This window comes from Penicillium verrucosum, assembly GCF_028828655.1.
Source record: "Penicillium verrucosum strain IBT 35672 chromosome Unknown utg000002l_segment0_segment0, whole genome shotgun sequence".
NCBI lineage: Eukaryota > Fungi > Ascomycota > Eurotiomycetes > Eurotiales > Aspergillaceae > Penicillium > Penicillium verrucosum.
In genome coordinates this window covers 1,645,053-1,662,406 of record NW_026643211.1, presented here as the reverse complement: position 1 = coordinate 1,662,406, position 17,354 = coordinate 1,645,053, and the positions used below count along the sequence as shown (strand labels likewise).

The 17,354-nt window shown below is 46.9% G+C and overlaps 5 protein-coding genes across 5 annotated transcripts; 3 read left to right on the top strand and 2 right to left on the bottom strand.

Annotated features, from left to right (window-relative positions):
• Window positions 1–94: 94 nt before the first annotated feature.
• On the bottom strand, window positions 95–2,091 carry N7516_006256 (prephenate dehydrogenase (NADP(+)); the record flags this gene model as incomplete). The annotated part of the gene is made up of 7 exons (XM_057218976.1): window positions 95–250; window positions 332–463; window positions 523–1,122; window positions 1,189–1,337; window positions 1,402–1,513; window positions 1,573–1,633; window positions 1,997–2,091. The coding sequence occupies 7 exons, from the start codon at window positions 2,089–2,091 to the stop codon at window positions 95–97; spliced, it is 1,305 nt and encodes a 434-aa protein (XP_057073067.1).
• A 326-nt stretch (window positions 2,092–2,417) lies between these two features.
• N7516_006255 (40S ribosomal protein uS11) lies at window positions 2,418–3,121 on the top strand (the record flags this gene model as incomplete). Its single annotated transcript, XM_057218975.1, is given in 4 exon segments — window positions 2,418–2,552; window positions 2,619–2,691; window positions 2,808–2,889; window positions 2,903–3,121. 4 exon segments carry the CDS (start codon window positions 2,483–2,485, stop codon window positions 3,119–3,121), a joined length of 444 nt encoding a protein of 147 aa, XP_057073066.1. The 5' UTR covers window positions 2,418–2,482.
• A 1,003-nt stretch (window positions 3,122–4,124) lies between these two features.
• Window positions 4,125–5,519, top strand: N7516_006254 (AAR2 splicing factor family protein; the record flags this gene model as incomplete). Its single annotated transcript, XM_057218974.1, has 1 exon — window positions 4,125–5,519. The coding sequence occupies one exon, from the start codon at window positions 4,125–4,127 to the stop codon at window positions 5,517–5,519; it is 1,395 nt and encodes a 464-aa protein (XP_057073065.1).
• A 323-nt stretch (window positions 5,520–5,842) lies between these two features.
• On the bottom strand, window positions 5,843–7,188 carry N7516_006253 (branched-chain amino acid aminotransferase, cytosolic; the record flags this gene model as incomplete). The annotated part of the gene is made up of 3 exons (XM_057218973.1): window positions 5,843–6,026; window positions 6,089–6,690; window positions 6,774–7,188. 3 exons carry the CDS (start codon window positions 7,186–7,188, stop codon window positions 5,853–5,855), a joined length of 1,191 nt encoding a protein of 396 aa, XP_057073064.1. The 3' UTR covers window positions 5,843–5,852.
• Window positions 7,189–13,844: 6,656 nt separating this feature from the next.
• On the top strand, window positions 13,845–16,566 carry N7516_006252 (putative C6 transcription factor; the record flags this gene model as incomplete). Its single annotated transcript, XM_057218972.1, has 6 exons — window positions 13,845–13,994; window positions 14,105–15,250; window positions 15,306–15,457; window positions 15,517–15,684; window positions 15,737–16,084; window positions 16,155–16,566. The coding sequence occupies 6 exons, from the start codon at window positions 13,845–13,847 to the stop codon at window positions 16,564–16,566; spliced, it is 2,376 nt and encodes a 791-aa protein (XP_057073063.1).
• Window positions 16,567–17,354: the final 788 nt, after the last annotated feature.

Here is a 17,354-nt window from a genome sequence, read left to right as displayed (position 1 = left end):
AAAGTACTTGGTATCCTCCCGTTCTCCCCGACCTTGTGATAAAATGGACCACAGGAATACCTACATGTAGGTATCTTATACCGTTACTGGTTCATTAGTTGTTGGAGGTGGTCTTCTCCAGGATGGTCTTCATCATCTCATTGCCAAGCGTGGCAGCTTCAGGGAAACGGGGTGCGAAGTACTCCGCAATGCGCTCGAACCGGTGACGGTAGGACTCAAAGTCACCGAAAGAAACGCAGTCGGACCATGCCTGGTAAAAGCATCATGTTAGCATGAACTAGCGTGTCTTGCATGGGTCGGGCAGGCGCCGGAGATATTGTCCAAAACATACCCTTGCAGCAAACGTGAATTCCAAATCATCCGAGCGGAAGGTGCTGTCATCAATTGCTGTATCCAGTGCCTCCTCAAGGAGATCCTGGTTGCGGAACAAGTATTCAGTCACACCTAACCAAAGACGGAAAAGCTGCCCAATATTAACATAACCGGAATCTGACAATATCCTCACCATGGCTGTGTACATACCGGCGTGGAACAGATCATATGATCGTAAGGGACAATGCCGAGTTTCGACCAGCAGTCAACAATAGCAAGCAGACTGAGATGGCTGTTCGGCGGCGCCTTCTCACGCGGCCGATTGGACAGAGAGAACCGGTCCAGTACCTCGTCCTTCAGCAACAGATCTTGCCCTTCGGAGCCAGGTCTGAAAACCGACGCACCTGCTGCCTTCACCCGACGTTTGAGCTCCTCCCTCTGCCCTCCAATCATCAGTTTGTACAAGTCAGTGACTGACTCCGCGTACTGGCGAATTTGCTGCTTCGCCGCTGGGTTGAGGATGGCGAGCCCGGCATAAACGTGCCATTTGTTCGAGTAGATGCGCAAGGTGATATTGATCTTGACATTCTCGATACCGCCCACCCATCGTCCATGCTCCCAGGGGAACTGAGTGTTGGCCTGCCACGCGGTTCCCATGCTCAGGAAAGCAGCATGGGTGACAGCCTGTGTATCGGCCGTGATACGGTCGTGCATCTCGCCGGTGAGATAGACATGTTTGGAGCCGAACGAAGAGAGGATATTTTCAACGAATTTGAGGCTTTCGTCCGATGCTCTGTGTTGGATGAGGACCTAGATCACTGCGTTACTAATGCATGTCCGACGAAATATAGAATCCAAGCTCGAGGTAGGCCATACCAGAGGTTGGCCTTGCGGATTCACTTTGGGGCCGTGTAGCGAATGGCAAGATACGATCTCTACATCCGAGGGCAGGTGTTTTTCGAATGCGGCGAGCTCTGGAGCCTTGCAGGACGTTTGACCACCGACGATCGCCCCGACCTTGGTTGCTTGAATCGGAGTCAGAACGAACGTGGATTAGAAGCAGACTAGCGGCGCTGGTTCGACACATACATAATCCGTACTGCGCCACGACCTTGTCGATGACTCCAGCCTCTACACTGTACAGAATGTAATCGCTAATTCTTGAGACGAGATGTCCATTGGGAAATATGGTGACTCCTTTCTATATATACAATGAGCCTCTTGAGCTTTGAGTGGCATAATCCCAGCCGGGGGACGTACTTGAGAAGCGAACTCTTGTTTTAAAGATTCAAAATTCTCAGGTCTATCACACGCGTTTATCCTTGATATCAAAATGCAAAGTTAGTTATTTCAGGTCTATAAGGATTAGTTGTAGGCTTGATGCGAATCTGTAAAATCTTTTCACTTGTTAGTGTATGTTTTCCAAACAGCAAAGTGAAGGTGTATAGGGTGAGATTGAACAGGATCAGACAAAAAAAATTAAGGTAGCGTGGGTGTAACATCACCGACAGCCAGCTGGTTAGCCATCAACCAGAATGGTGTAACAGCGCCAGCCAAACCGTACTCGAGCCAAATGCACTCATGTCATCATTCGAGGGGATAGGGCAGTTGAAGGAGGAGAGAAGAGATAGCTTACCATTTGAAGCATGTTGGGGTTGTATTATCGAATAGGGGGGTCAGTTACCTCCATCCTGCATCGCTCAGGCGCTGGGCATACATTTTGCCCATATCGCCCATACCGATGATGCCAATCGAGGCATCTTCTTTGGTGCGACCCATCGCGATAAGTGCGCCTGGAACTTCTGAGGAATGAGGTGTGACCTTAAGAGCCAACAACAGTAGTAACCGCTAAGGTTATTTCCGACTGGAAGCTGCTCAAGTCTGGGAAGATCAATTGCAATGTTGGAAGAAATTATGTTGGGCAAACGAAAAATTTAAATACTGCGCGGAGCTAAGGTCTTCACCGCCCACCGGGCCGACTAAAGTCCGCGTACAAAGATGACATTTTAAGCCTAAGGCATCCAACTCGCTTGAGACGTACGAACCAATCAGAGTGCGTAATTCTCCCTAGGGCACACACCCACTTTTTCTTCAACATCCAGGTGGGATCAGATCCAACTTTTCCTTCCTTTCCATATTCCATCCACACTAACCACCAACAACAGTCGCAATGGCCCCCAAGACCAAGACCCCCGCTGCCGCTAAGGAGAACGTCTCCCTCGGCCCCCTCGCCGGTGATGGTATGTTTGAACAAAATTCGAGATGAAGAAGTTGGAAAAAAACAGGAGATCTGACTAGCTACACAGGCAAGCTCGTCTTCGGCGTTGCCCGCATCTTCGCCTCCTTCAACGATACCTTCGTTCACGTTACCGATCTTTCGTGAGTCGCCCTCTATCTGCAATTCTCGCGCATTCGAACCACCCAATTGGAGTTTAAATTGAGCGGAGTTGAGATGAGCGTAAGAAATGATCACATTGGCTAACAATTGGTTACAGCGGTCGCGAAACCATCTGCCGTGTTACCGGTGGTATGAAGGTCAAGGCTGACCGTGACGAGTCCTCCCCCCTACGCCGCCATGTTGGCCGCTCAGGACGTCGCTGTCCGCTGCAAGGAGCTCGGCATCAACGCCCTCCACATCAAGATCCGTGCCACTGGTGGTAACGGCACCAAGACCCCCGGTCCCGGTGCCCAGTCCGCTCTCCGTGCCCTTGCCCGTTCCGGCATGCGCATCGGTCGCATTGAGGACGTCACCCCCACCCCCTCCGACTCTACTCGTCGCAAGGGTGGTCGCCGTGGTCGCCGTCTGTGAGCGTTTGCGGCTTGGTCTTTCCCTTCCGCTTGCAAGTCATTGTCTCGCTGGATTGGAGGCTATTTGCGGGCTTCTCCTGCATCTGTGGATGGAATAAACGCGAGGAACGGCCTTGATCGCCTGGTCTTCAATTTTTTTCATACGCTGAAAATCATCTCTCAGGTTTTGATGTTGGATTAGGTAGTGCTAAATCAACAACTTGATCTATATATATATTGGATTATTGTAAGCTCTTGCTGAGTTCAATCGTAAAATGGTACTAATTATAGCATATCTGGATTTCCAACTCCTGGCGAGGAGCTCCCGTGGGAACAGATAGAAGGAACATGGTCTGGCAGTTCGTAGTTAGAGATGTGTTGATTCAAATGTTCTGTTATTGTTGTTACATTTGTTGTAATCTAAAAGATTAGTACGAGTATAACTCTCTCATTGGTTATTACCTCACCGGCTAGTTCATTACTGCCTTCTTGAAGCATTTACCTTATAGATTCAATTCAGGTTCAATTCAGATTTGTTGAACAATCTCCCATGCTTACATGCATGTTTGCTACAGATTAAGCAATGTTTAGATGGTTTTAGCAGGGTATATAACCCCTGCATTTCTAGTTTAATCAATTAATAATTTTTCCTCTGCTTTCTCCCCATATAGTAACAGGTTGCTCAACAGTATTCATTTATAAAAAATACTATATAAAGTAACTATATATGTTGTATTCAACAATAGTACTTGTGAAGTGAGAGTGGATCTAAATTATTGCCTGGCAATATAAACCAATGAGAGAGTTATATGTCGGGTGGCATACTCAGTTCAGCAACGACATAATTTAATTCTACGATGTTCAGATATATGTAGAGAAGATCCAAGTCCGGTTGTCAACAACCCAAAAAAATTCGCCTCCGTCAATAAAAGGTACTCTCATTTCCAAGTTTTCCTCCTTCTCAAAGCTCCAACATACGCGCAATCCTCAAACCAAAACCCTCCGGTCCGCACAAAACGGGCGCAATGTCCACCCACCAGCCAACCCCAACAATCCTCCTCCCGGACCTTCCACCAAAAACTCTCGTCGGTATCGACCTCATAACCTTCACATCAACCCCTAACTTCCACGGAATCCGCGACCTTTCCCCAGGATGGCACTTCCTTTACACCGGCACAACAGAGACCCTCTCCCTACGCAGCGGCGCATGGTTCTACATCGGTGACATCACCACCGCAGGGAAAGGGAGCAACGACACAGCGCTTGTCACGCAAAGCCGAAACAATAACGGAACCCAGAATCCACTGGTTCCAGAGATCTACATCTGGAAATGGAGCGCGAATACAGAGTCCCTAGTAGCGCTGGACAGTGAAAGCGACACCGCTCGCCAGGAGAGCATGCGCTACAAGGCGAATCTAGGTTCTGTGTGGCAGAGTGGTGGGTTATTCAAATATCGCAGCCGGATTGCGCCCTCGATGCTTGTCAAGCCCGTGACGGAATCAGAAACTGGCGAAAAGAACGAGGAAGACAAACCCGAACCCCAAATCGAAGCTCGCATTCAAACCGAAGACGATGCGCAAACCGAAGGAAACGGACGGAGGGATTGGTCTGGACTAACCGACCGCATTTCACCGAGCCTTCTATCGCGCGTTATTGGGAATCCGGAGGTCGATGTGGACGGTCATCCGCGATGGGTGTTATCGTCTGCTTCAACGGCTAGCCGAGACGCGGATCATATCCCCGGCGTCGACTCGCCCGCCGAACTCGAAATAAGCGAAGTGGAACGCGAATTCGGTTTCATCCCGGTTGATTTGAAGCGGACGTGGAGAGAAGGTGCTGTCGGGCGCGAAAGGACTGAAGCTGCTAAGGACCGGTCTTGGGCTCTAGGAGACTTGATCGATCGGTATGCTGGGGAGGCTTCTGGGGGGAATCGATTGCTTGGAGAACTGCAGTTTACGTTCCTCATGGTGCTAACTCTGATGAACTATTCTTGTTTGCAACAGTGGAAGCGGCTTCTTGAGCTCATTCTTACGTCCCGGAGTGCAGTCCTGGATAGAGAGGCGTTTATGAGCGAAGTTCTTCGGATACTGTCATTACAGCTGCAGCGATGTGATGATGTTGATGGTGGGCTGTTTGAGATGGATAATGATGGGGGCGGGGCTTTCTTGCGCAATCTACTCATGAAGCTGCGTCAGTCGGTCGATGACCTCGTTGGCGATAGCGCATCCGAAGTCAAGTCGGAGCTTGACAAGCTTGAAGAGTGGGTGAAGGTAGAATATGACTGGGAGCTCCGTCGTGGGGCTGTTGTTCACCATGGTATGCTCCAATTGGAGGACGGTGAACAGGTCGAAATGGACTGGGATGGGGATGACGAAGACGAGGAGACTGGAGAGTATGCCCCGGTGATTGTTGATATGTGAGATGCGAGATGAGGACATTGAATTCTGTTCCGTTTCTGCGCACTCATGAGATATGTAAAGTAATTGATGATTTCTTTTTGATATCGAGCTCTCAGGTGCATTTACCGGCGTCTTATTACACCCTACAATCTAATCATAGCCAAGATGACAATCATTGAATGAAAAGGCCGATATTCTATGAGTGCGGTCTAAAATCTATATACAGTCCAATCATAGTATCCAAAATACCGACCACAAATGCTAAGCTTCATAAACCCACCTAGGAGGCATCAACCCAAAAAGCAAACTGCTTGCAAGTCTAAATCTAAATCCATCTATGAATCTTTTATCCGTCTATTGTCCCTCGTTCTCGATGGTGTAAGCCCAGTCGTGCTCAACCTTGCCGAACATAATGGCCTCGAGCCACGACTTGATCTGCGCGGCGTACCCAGCAGGCTCGCCGTTCACAGGCAAGGTGTTGATATCAGTGTCCTCGTTGCGGATCATGGCAACAGGGGTAATGAAGTACTAGAAAGGTGAAATGTTAGCATACCAACTCTAACAAGGAAACAGACAATTCGTCAACTTACAGCAGTGCCGGAAACGAAGGACTCAACAATACGGCCCTCCTTAGAAGCCTTCTCAATATCATCAATGGTCAAAGTACGCTCGACAGCCTCCAATGGCGCAAGCTTGCCAACAAAGTTCTGTGACAATCGCTCGCGCACGAGCTCCAGAACACTGCGACGGGTAACACCAGGCAGAATGAGCTGGTTATCAAGAGGAGCAGTGACAAGCTCTAGCTTTCCCTCGGTGTTATGCCAGATAATGAAGAAGTTACTGGCGCCAGCCTCAGTGACCTGGCGGTCCTGTCCGAACAACCACAGGATCTGATCGAATCCCAGAGCCTGGGCCTTGCCGTGAGCCTGCAGGGAAGGACCGTAGTTGGCACCGAGCTTGGCATAGCCGAAGCCGCCGGGCCAGGCGCGGATGCTATCTGGGGAAGAGGCGTAGAGTCTAAGACCCTTGCGGGGCTCGGCTTCAGGGTCCTTCTTCATTTTCGTGAAGTCGGGCCAGGGGACGGCAATAATGAAGAGGAGGGCTTCCTTGGGCACTTGGACTCCCAGGTGGGGACCGTTGCCGATAACGGTGGGACGGATGTAGAGGAACGAACCGGGGTTGGGGAGCCAGCCTAGAGGTAATTTATTAGTAAATAGCTCTCATTTATCTTGTAGGAAAGTAGCCGCCTGGGGAAGTAAGGATATTGGAACGTACGAGGACCGTCAATCTGCAGCAGCTTGGCGACAAGCTTCTTCACCTCGTCGGGCTTAAACCCGGGCAGCGAGGAGCGCTGCGAGCTGGAGTTCAGACGCTCGCCGTTGCAATCGGGGCGGAATAGGCGAAGCTTGCCATCGTATCCGCGGTACACCTTCATTCCCTCAAAACATTCGGTGGCATAGTGCAGGACCGAGGCTGTGGGCGGGATGCTGAGGTTCTGGTAGGGCTTGACCTCGGGGGTCTCCCAGCCCTTGTCTGCGGTCCATTTCACGGTTACCATGTGGTCAGTGCAGTGGGAATGGCTCAGCTCCTCTGCGGAGCCGGGCAAAGGCACATCGCGCAGGTTGGTAGAGCGAGTGATGTTGAATTTGGAGCCATCCAGCTCGGCAACGTTAGGAGCGACAGAACCCATGATAAGATGGTTGAGGTTAATCAAGATTCTTTCCTTGAGTATGTGGGGGAGAGGTTCTATGAGTCACAAGACGGTCAACCGATGATCTCAAGGGGAAAATGAAGACTTTTTTAAAATATAATATCCACAAAAGAGAAATCCCATTGTTCTTTATAGAAAGCGGTTTGCCCCGGAGAACCTTGGAATGCCCCTCGGAACCGTCTTTGGTCCAAAGAAAAAAAAGTTTTCAACTCCGAACGGTTCCCGGGGATATCGCCGCATCTCTACTTGGGTATTTTGCCACCAGAGGCATTTCTATGCACGTTCAAACTGTGTCGGATGTTGAAAAGGGATTGAATCTCTTTGGCACTTTGACATTTTGACACTCCGTAAAATCAACTGGCCTTGCGCTCTACTACTATGAGCATTCTATGAGGGGTCTTATACTGGCTATATCTGGAGGCCCACCTTTGCCATCTCCGAGGGTAGCCGCGGTGATATCGATCTAATTGATTTACAATATTGTATACAACATAGCCTTTCAAAATTGATGTTCTAGGATTTCATTTCATATGCTTACGACAAAACTTGTTGATTTGTGTGACTACTATACTCAAAGTCTTGGCACTTTAGTCTGCATAATCCTTGCACTTGCATCCTTCAAAAGCTTCGGTTTGGATAGTACACAACTGGCATATTCCCTTCTACGGAATACATATGTGTATTAATTATATGCAAGTGACCAAGCACGGCAAAATAAGACATCATTGAATATCTTAGCAGATGTGATATTTTTATACCTGATCTACACCAATCATGAGAGCTAAATGGTATTTCCGGCATGGCGAACATAAAAACAACCACTCATCTTGAAACTCTACCAACTGCCGCAATGATCAAGTAGCTGTATAATTGGAATCGCCGACAACGATCACGTATAAAGTAGCTGAATGCTGAATGACATAGATATCACATAGCACATTGGATATTGGATATTATCAACCTTTTTACACATTATATAGTTATAACACAACACGCATATATATAACCCGCTAGTTCCATTAAAACCAAGGTAAAGAAGGACCATTCCCCCATCCCTACTTGACCTATATCTACATACAAAGCAGTAATTTCCAAGGTTCTTTCTTCTCATATTTCCAATTCAATCTTAACAACCTACTCCGTACATATATCCTATCCATTAAACTCTATCCACGATGGCCCCTGCACCAAGCTGTACATTCCCCAAAGAGCAAATAAGATCATTCTTTTCATTTAAAATATTAACCTCCTAAAGGACCACTGGTAATTTCACCGAATCCCAGCCTCATTCTAAATTCCCAATTCCCGAAGAATCTCCAACCCCAGAGTTCGTATGCCCATGAACTGTAGTTGAGTCAGGAGAATATATCCGTGTCACCCCTCGTATTCAACGAGACCAACAGCAAAAGCCTGGTTGTGATCATGCGTATGGGCTGCTAGGAACGTGCTAGATGAGATTTCAAATTTGGAAGTTTCAGCAAGTTGATGCCTAATGTACATGATATATACAAGACCTTTGCTGAACAACCTCCTGGGGTTTTCCTTTTGGCATCTTTCGCTGCCTGAATATTCAGCCTGTGGCCATCCTCGCTCATAGACCGATCGTCAACGAAATCTTTGAATTCCATTGGGTCTCTGCTAGCATCTGTCTCCGCGGTGTTAACCGACGTTTTTGCTTCCTGTAAGTCGCAAGTCATCCGTCTCTCGACACCTCTATTAAGACAGCCAACGCCGGGCTGGTTCGAAGTGGTCCCTTTTTATTTTCGAGTCCCAAAATGTCTACCTGGTACCTGGTACCGAAGCACATATCAGGGCTGATTCCCTGGGTTTTATCACCAAACAATCAAGGTCTTTTTTCTATTCTTTCATTTCAAGAGCCGCGTCGAAGACCACTTTTATACACTCTGGTCAAGATTATTCATTCTTAGGCGTCTCTCTTTTGATATTTCTTATATAACTACCTTCTTGTACTCATTCATCCTATGTCAAGAATCTCCAATAGTATATATATGTGCTAAGGTATCTTGTCAAGATGAAAAGTTAAAATTAGCTTGTTAACATACTTTGATACCTTAAGTCAGGTGGCTTCATTAGCTGCGGCAGCTTCTTCTCATGTAGTGACAGACCCTTATATATCGAACTCGATTACCAGTATGAGGAGTGTTGAGAAGATCAAGGAGAAGTATCACAAAAGCAGGTTGAGGAGACCATTCTCCTATTCGCCACCGCTCTCCTCCTATTCATTCCCGACATGGGATAGGTAGCGGACGAGGCGGGATTGAGCGCCGTCGCAATCAAGTTGAGGGCCATTGGTACCACCAGCGATGTAAGTAAGATTCAGCATTTATGGTATCCTGAGCACGAAGGATGGTGGATCTACTGAACTTTCCCCTGTTATTCCGGATGGACTTGGTGTTCTCGACATGCGAGCGCTCCTACGCTTTTTGCGAAGGCGGCAAAAGCAAGAAGAGAAATGACCCCCGAGTACATTGCGATATTCGGAGGCGGGGTTAAGGGCGGAATAGCCTGAATTGATGAATTGATAAATTGAAGCAACTCTGCCGTTCGGTGGGTGGATTGGCAGCTGTAAGATATCGATCGTCTTGCCTCCGGAAGCATCTATCAACATGTATCTATCTAGTCCATTTTTAAATTGATGTGCTTGTTCTACTTGAAAGTGGTTGCTGCAAATAACAGAATGCATTACGTAACTAAGTATCTATTCATTCATCTTAATTTTACAGTTTATGATCTGAGAATTTGTTATCCGCCTGGGCACGCCAATGCCAGTAGGTGTGAATGGGCTTGACACGATTAAGCCATGGCTACAGGCTATCGATTTTGGACAAGATACCACAAAAAGGGAATAATGCTTTGTACATTTGCCAAGAACCGTGATATGGCCGAGACTGCTGTTCGGCCGATTGGTCGGTAGTTATCACTCACCACGAGGTATACTCGCAAAGGCGTGATCTAGCAAGTTCCAGGATGGTACTTCCTTGATATGTGATAGATCTCAAGCCAATAATGCAGAATGGATACTGACATGTGCGTATGCCGCAAGCATCGCTTTTTGGTATCCGATGATTGAATACAGAACTGACCAGGTTAGAATCAAGGGGTTTGTGAGAGAAATCAAAGTTCAAAGATGGAATGTAATAATATGATGTATATGATCAGCGAACTATTGTTTGACTCGTATTACTTGCACCTGGTCTTAGCCTAAAGATTATCGATGGTCATAAAAAAGATAGAAAAAAAGAAAGGAAAAGAGCAAACATGGCTTGCGTATGTTGTACGGAGGAGTAGAATGGCAGGTGTCAGAAACCAATATCTGGAGATATGCAAGAGTTGGGTTTATTGGGTCGAATAGAAAAGCAAATAATGAGAAAGATCTTGGTAAGCTTGAGTATTTTAAATTAAAAAAATACTTAAATACTTAAATAATTAAATACCCCGCTACAGCTGCAATGCATCAACGGGCTGTGGTTCTCTGAAAGTAAAAAAAAAAAAAAAAAAAAAGGAACTCTTAAGATATAAAAGTTAAATGGAAGGCTTATATGTACTTCAGATCTGTTATTAGCAAGTACATCCATATAAATATATGTGTTGAAACTGCAAATTCCGTTGTCATTGGAGTGAGTTATACCTATGTTATACCTAGTTACTATGTTGTAGGTAAATTTAGTAAACCTTGAAAAAGCCGGGGGGGGAGTGGGCAACCATGGAACCTTGGAACCACTAACGGTGAATATGTCCGGCCAACCAAAAACATCTGGCTGTTTTTTCCGGATCATTGAGAATTAAATGAACATCCACTCTTGTCCAGACAACATAAAATTTGTATAACTCCCGTACAAAGTACAAATTGTATTGGGAATAAAAAGGGAAAAGGCAGGCAGATCCAACCAAATATTGATAAGCACATGCAATTCGATTCGAAAGTGGTCTGGTGTCGAATATTCAAATCGAAACTACCGAGCATATCAGCCGAAACTATAGGATAACTGCAGTTTTATTGTCTTGCTTCACGCTAATTCTGTTTTTGGCAGGAGTCTTCTCCTATGAAGGCGAGGGGGCACTTTCATCACACATGCAGGTGATAGAGATTCGTAGCTCATGTTACATTGTAGACAATTTACACCTTCATCTACTCCGTACTGTACTTTGCGTCGCAGGGGTAGGGAAACAGTTGTTGGGAAGTGAAATGCGCCTAACACACGGGAAGAGAAAAGAGGGGGATCTCAGCTGCACAGTCAGTCTCATTGGCTCCTAATCCTGGGCATCGAAGGAGGGCTGGAACTTGTCACGAGGGGGCGAAGTACGTGTATGGTTTTTAGGTTTCCAACAACCTCAAGCAATAGGGTGTTAAGGAATGACAGCCTAAGACCAGGCGTTATCTCGAATTTCAGTTTACGGGCGCGTAAGCGGCTGTACGGAGTACACGATGCTAGCATGTATAGTCCATTTAAGCTAAGGGCCATTAAGTTTGCTTTCCTTTAATTTTAGTTTCTTTTTTTTTTTTTTTTTTCTTTGTTTTGGGAGGACAAATCAACTTTCTCCGCGGAACTCACTATCAATATAAGAGATTATACGATTGTAAGATTAATTGGGACAGCCCGAGAATCTGCATAGATAGTGCCGGACTATCATACGGAGAGTCCTTCGGAAAAGTAATCCCACGGCAAGTTAGTAGTGCTGGATACACAATAGATAAGATACGATGTATATCTACGGAGTATGGGGTAGTAATATAGATATTCAAATCTTCAAATGTTGCCCAGGCTCCCAGGTGGCTGTGGCTGGCAACACCCCCCTTAGTGCAGTGTTGCCGGCGAGAATGCAAATCAGGCCAGTTGCTTGATGTTCAGAAAAACTGACAGAATGCCAAGAAAGAAAATGAATTTTCTCTGGTTCCGATTGGCTGTTGTTTTAACCACCAATGAAAAGCGTGGGAAGAAGCTATGTGGGATGGGGGATGTATCAAGTAAAAATTGGGTTGGGGAAGAGCAAATCTCCGGCAAACGAGTATAGGGATTAGATGGAGGATATAGCAAGTATCAAGATAATAATATATAATTACCTAGGTAAGAATAACATTTGAGGATCTGTAGATCCGGTGAGGTGGAGGATCAATCGGGATGCATCTTCTTCCCCCCTGGTTGCAAATTCCGATTCGATCCACAGCGGAAAAGACTTTGGGACGGGACAAGGTTCGAAGATCTTTCTTCCGTACTCCTTACTCTGTACTCCGTACGGAGTGAGTGGATCCTACATAGTACGGAGTACATACTCCATATCACATTGTTTTAGCAGCACATCTCGTGGGCGTCCCATCAACCGGTGTGCTGGATTTTCTGGCTTGAGATTGCGAATCCTGCCGTTTGGATTATTTTTCCAGGCTCCCGTCTAGGTTGAAATCCAGATTTCATCCTAGAGAGAAGGCTGTAGGTGGTGTGAGCGTGGCGGATTAGGAAACCGGGCGATATTCCCCACAAATGCTTCCCAGGATAAAATATTGACATGGGTGGGGGTTCCCTTGTAACATGTTATCTCAGAGAGAGAGAGAAAAAAAAGGTGAAATGTGGTTAGAAGGGCGGAGGTTATGGAGGTCGGGAGATGTGATTGACATATGAGTTTCCTATACAAGGTCAACAATCTGGCAATATAATAACCCGAGTAAACCAGACAAACAATAGTGAACAAAGTTGATAATCAAAGAATCCCCCGAGTTCCAATTAAGGCATGTATTCCGAGAAAGTACCGAGGCCCTAAGTGCCTCTTTAGTGCTCCTCCGGTATTGATACATCCCTACAGGTCGAGGGTGGATGTCGCCCTTTTTATTATATATTTTATTTCTATTTCTTTTCCCATAGTCTTTTTTTTCCTTCCTTTTTTTCTCATTCCTTTTTTTTTTTTTTAGTTCGCCCTTGGCTTCTTTTTTTTGGGATTTGGTATCTCATTTTTTCGAAAAGTTAGGTCAAGCTGCTAAGGTTTCCATATTCGGGTTGTCCTCGATCTCCCCCAAATCTCTTGACATCTCTTAAGCTAGTCTCAACTTGATCCCTCCCCACCCACCCTTCACCCATCTGCTGCATATCATCGGCTTATATTGACAGGTTGTTGAATTCTCTAGCCCTCCAATCATTGCTAAATTCGAGCTTGGCCTACCGGGTTACCCCCGGCTGTGTGACGGGCGTCAAACCTCCCCTTCTGTTTGCCAACGCGCCCCCCCCCCGTCACTTTTGGGATATTGTCACCTGCAGGTGGAATTTGGTCACTTTGACCGATTCCAGAATAGTTTCTTTTAGTTGTGTCCCACCTTCATGCGTAAATAACGCACCGCACCGTGACGCCCATATCATTGCGACATGACACTTACCCCCTTCCTGACATCGTGCTGGTGAGACGTTGGAGACGTCGATTTCGATGGCCCATAAGAGGAAGCGTTAGGACCGTGCCTTAGTCTTGTATAGAGGATCGTTTTTCCTGCACTGTCCCAAAAATCAGTTCCTACCAATCGTTGCTTCATAAAATTACCATTGCCACGGAAGCTTCAATCGTGGTATATTTCGGCCAACAAATCCGAGGCATTCCTTTGGGAGATCATACGCCACGAGGCTGATCTTTTGAAAATGAAGATAAGCCCCCATGAGAACATGAAACAATTTCCCGCGTTGGCTCCGGGGCCGACGCGCATGTTCGCTCCGCAGACCTCGACTGCTGTCAGTAGGCCAAAGAAGAATTCCACAGCTTGCCTAGCATGTAAACATGCAAAGAGGAAGGTGAGTCGGCGCCACAGTTGATCCCTGCTTTTCCTTTCCGTTTCTCCCTCTCCGCCTTGTCTGAAAAATTTGGAACAAAATGCCTAATTGTTGCAATCTGATCGATATAGTGTTCCGGACCAGAAGCCCCATGTAAAGCTTGTCGAAACGCCGGTACCGCATGTTACTTTGATCCAACTCGAGACCTCAGACGAAAGGTTGCTGTCAAGCGGACGATCCAGGAGCTCACAAACCACAAAGATCTACTAGAGTCTTTGTTGAGTACCCTCGCGTCGGATGACCAACTCCAGTTTGACAAAGCGGTGGATTTGATCCGGAAAAAGGCTCCGTTACAAGACATCGCCCATGCTGTCGGATGCCTAGTCACGACCTTCGGAAACCTCCAAGAACTGTTGGAAGCCAGTAAATCAGTGGGTTTAGACTATGTGGAGCATCCCATAGAAACTTTGGGCAATGGAGTGAGACGGCCGTCAGACACTGGGGATATAGCAAGCTCGCCGGATGAGATTCCAAACATGAAACCTCCACAGTGGCCAACATTTAGCCCTTATTCTCCCGTCACACCAGATGAGATCCCAAGCATGAAACCTCCACAGTGGCCAACAGTTACCCCTTATGCTCCTGTCACGCCGGATGAGATCCCAAACATGAAACCTCCACAGTGGCCAACATTTAGCCCTTATTCTCCCGTCACACCAGATGAGATCCCAAGCATGAAACCTCCACAGTGGCCAACAGTTACCCCTTATGCTCCTGTCACGCCAGATGAGATTCCAAACATGAAGCCTCCGCAGTGGCCAACAGCTAGCCCTTATGCTCCTGTCACGCCAGATGAGATTCCAAACATGAAGCCTCCGCAGTGGCCAACAGCTAGCCCTTATGCTCCTGTCACACCGGATGAGAACACAAACATGGAACCTCCGCACTGGCCAACAGCAAGCCCTTGTGCTCCTATCACACCGGATGAGATCCCAAACATGAAACCTTCGCAGTGGCCAACCGTTAGCCCTTATGCTCGTGTCACTCTGGAGAGCCTTTGTGACATACCTCTCTTTGAGGTGCCGGCAGAGCCGTGGACAAAGGTCACAGATGATAATTATTTGGTTTCACACCTAGTCTCGCTCTACTTTACCTGGGACCACCCATGCTCGCAGTTCCTTGATCAACGGATCTTCCTCGAACATATGAAACTCGGGGATCGAAGATCAGAGTTCTGCACACCCCTTCTTGTCAATAGCATATTGTCCATGGCCAGCGTATAAATCCCGTAAATGTACCCCTTTGCGAAACCATTAGCTAACCCCGATATAGGCCTATTCTGATAGTCCTGATGTTCTTTCCACCCCTGAGAACGTGTTCTCGCGGGGCCAGAACTTTTTTCATGAGGCACAAAGATTATGGGAAGTCGAAGATGATGGCCACGACCTGACTAACATTCAAGCCCTCCTCATGATGTGTTGTGTGTATGTTGCCCACTGATTTGTGGCAAACGAGTCATGTTCACGATATTGATTTCTTGCAGATTTACATGCCAAGGACGAGTCCAAAAAAGCTGGATGATGCTTTGCCAAGCAGTTCAGCTAGCACGGGATATAGGACTGTTTGATATTCCAGCGGTGTCGAAAAAGATGCTGCCGGAGATGGAACGGGTTCGCACGATCACTGCCTGGGGTGTCTTCAGCATGAGCTCGTAAGCGCTCCCATCCCCGCAGAAACGAGCAATGTCTAATCAACTGGTGCAGACAAATGTCAATTGAGCTGCAGAAGATTGCTCCCTCAGCATATCCCACATCCAATGTCAAGCTGTGTGGCAACGAAGACCTTGACTGGACCCCATACCCTCGCTCAAATAATATCACATATGATAAAAAGCCAGCCTGCCTGCCTCAAGTTAGGGATGGACTGGCTGAGGTCAACATAATCTTAGTTGATGTCCAGAAGCTCGTTTCTGACAAAATTCGGGGTGCAAGTTTTAAGGAGTTGTGGAACAAAGCTCAAGACCCATTCGATCGTTTGAATTCTTGGCTGCGACGCTGGCCAAGTGTGCCCGAGATACAACGAAATTCGGTCCCACAAGTCCTTCTCTTGCGGTAAGCATGACTATCTTCGCTTCCTATTGCATGCACCCCAACTTTGTTTCTGTGCTGATACCGCGTGAAGAATCAAATGTCTCCACGCTATCATATATCTGTTTGAGATGTTGAAAGACCCTCATCAGCCAGAATCTGTTCGAGATGCCCGGTACTATCAGGTTGAGTCCGCCAAGGAAACAGCGCAATGTCTTCGCATCTACCGTCAGTCGTATGGCCTCAAGCATATACCCAGCCAGGTAGTCGACGCCGTACAGACCGGTCTCCGGGTCTTGGTTCGTGAGTTGGAAGAAAGTGACGAATCAAGACAGGCGTTTGCTGAGCTCTGTCGGTTTGGAGCCGCTCTTAGTTACAGGTTCAAACAAACAGCCGACGTGATTCATGAGATCAGGAAGAACGCGCTGCACCTAAGCGTGCAACTGCCACCTGAGGCTATTGCAATCTTCGATGATCCGGAACAGTGGAGGAGTCTTGAACCCTGAAAATTAGCATGGCGCCTGTGTTTTTGGCTGTACGAATCCATATATGCTGCTACCAGATGAAAGATACTGGAAAACAGTTTCATCCTGCTGCAGACTTGGGTGAAACAAAGGTTGAGATGCGGAGTGGAAGTGTTACGACGGTAAGGCTGAAACGAGGGTGTTGAGAAAAAGCTACAATATCCTATAAAACCGTCATGGCAGAGTAAAAATTTGAACTGGCCTACCTAACTCTTCGGTGATGGCTAGTGAAATCTCTGCCTTCCTGGCACTCCGGTCCAGAGATGATGATGTGCAGTATCACTGTCTGTGGTTTGTGTGAAAAAAAAGGGGAAAAGAGGTGCCGACGGTGACTGAGGGGGAGGGAAGGGGCTGTCACCTGCAGAAGAGTGTTGGCCGATGACAGCCAACCAGTTGCTGGCCTCTGATCCACCGGAAGTGTCTCCTTACATATCTCACATCTACCGAGTTAATGAAATCACATACTCGAGAAATCCTGTTTTTACCTAGAGCTGGACTTTACAGAATTCTTTTAGAAAGTACAAAATTGGTTACTGAGTTGAACTGACTTGGTAATATGCTAAAGCCAACCGGCCTCTGTCTGCTGTGGCACCGTTGGGCCCTATTACGTCTGTCTGTTAGGCTTTTATATTTGTAATTGCCATACACTTTACTTGAGGGAAATAGGTAGATAAATGTAGACACATAGTTTAAGTATTTAAGTAGAGCTAGTCCACCGAGATAGCCTTCAAACATGTGTTGGAAGTAGAGAGAGAGAGAGTTAAGTATAC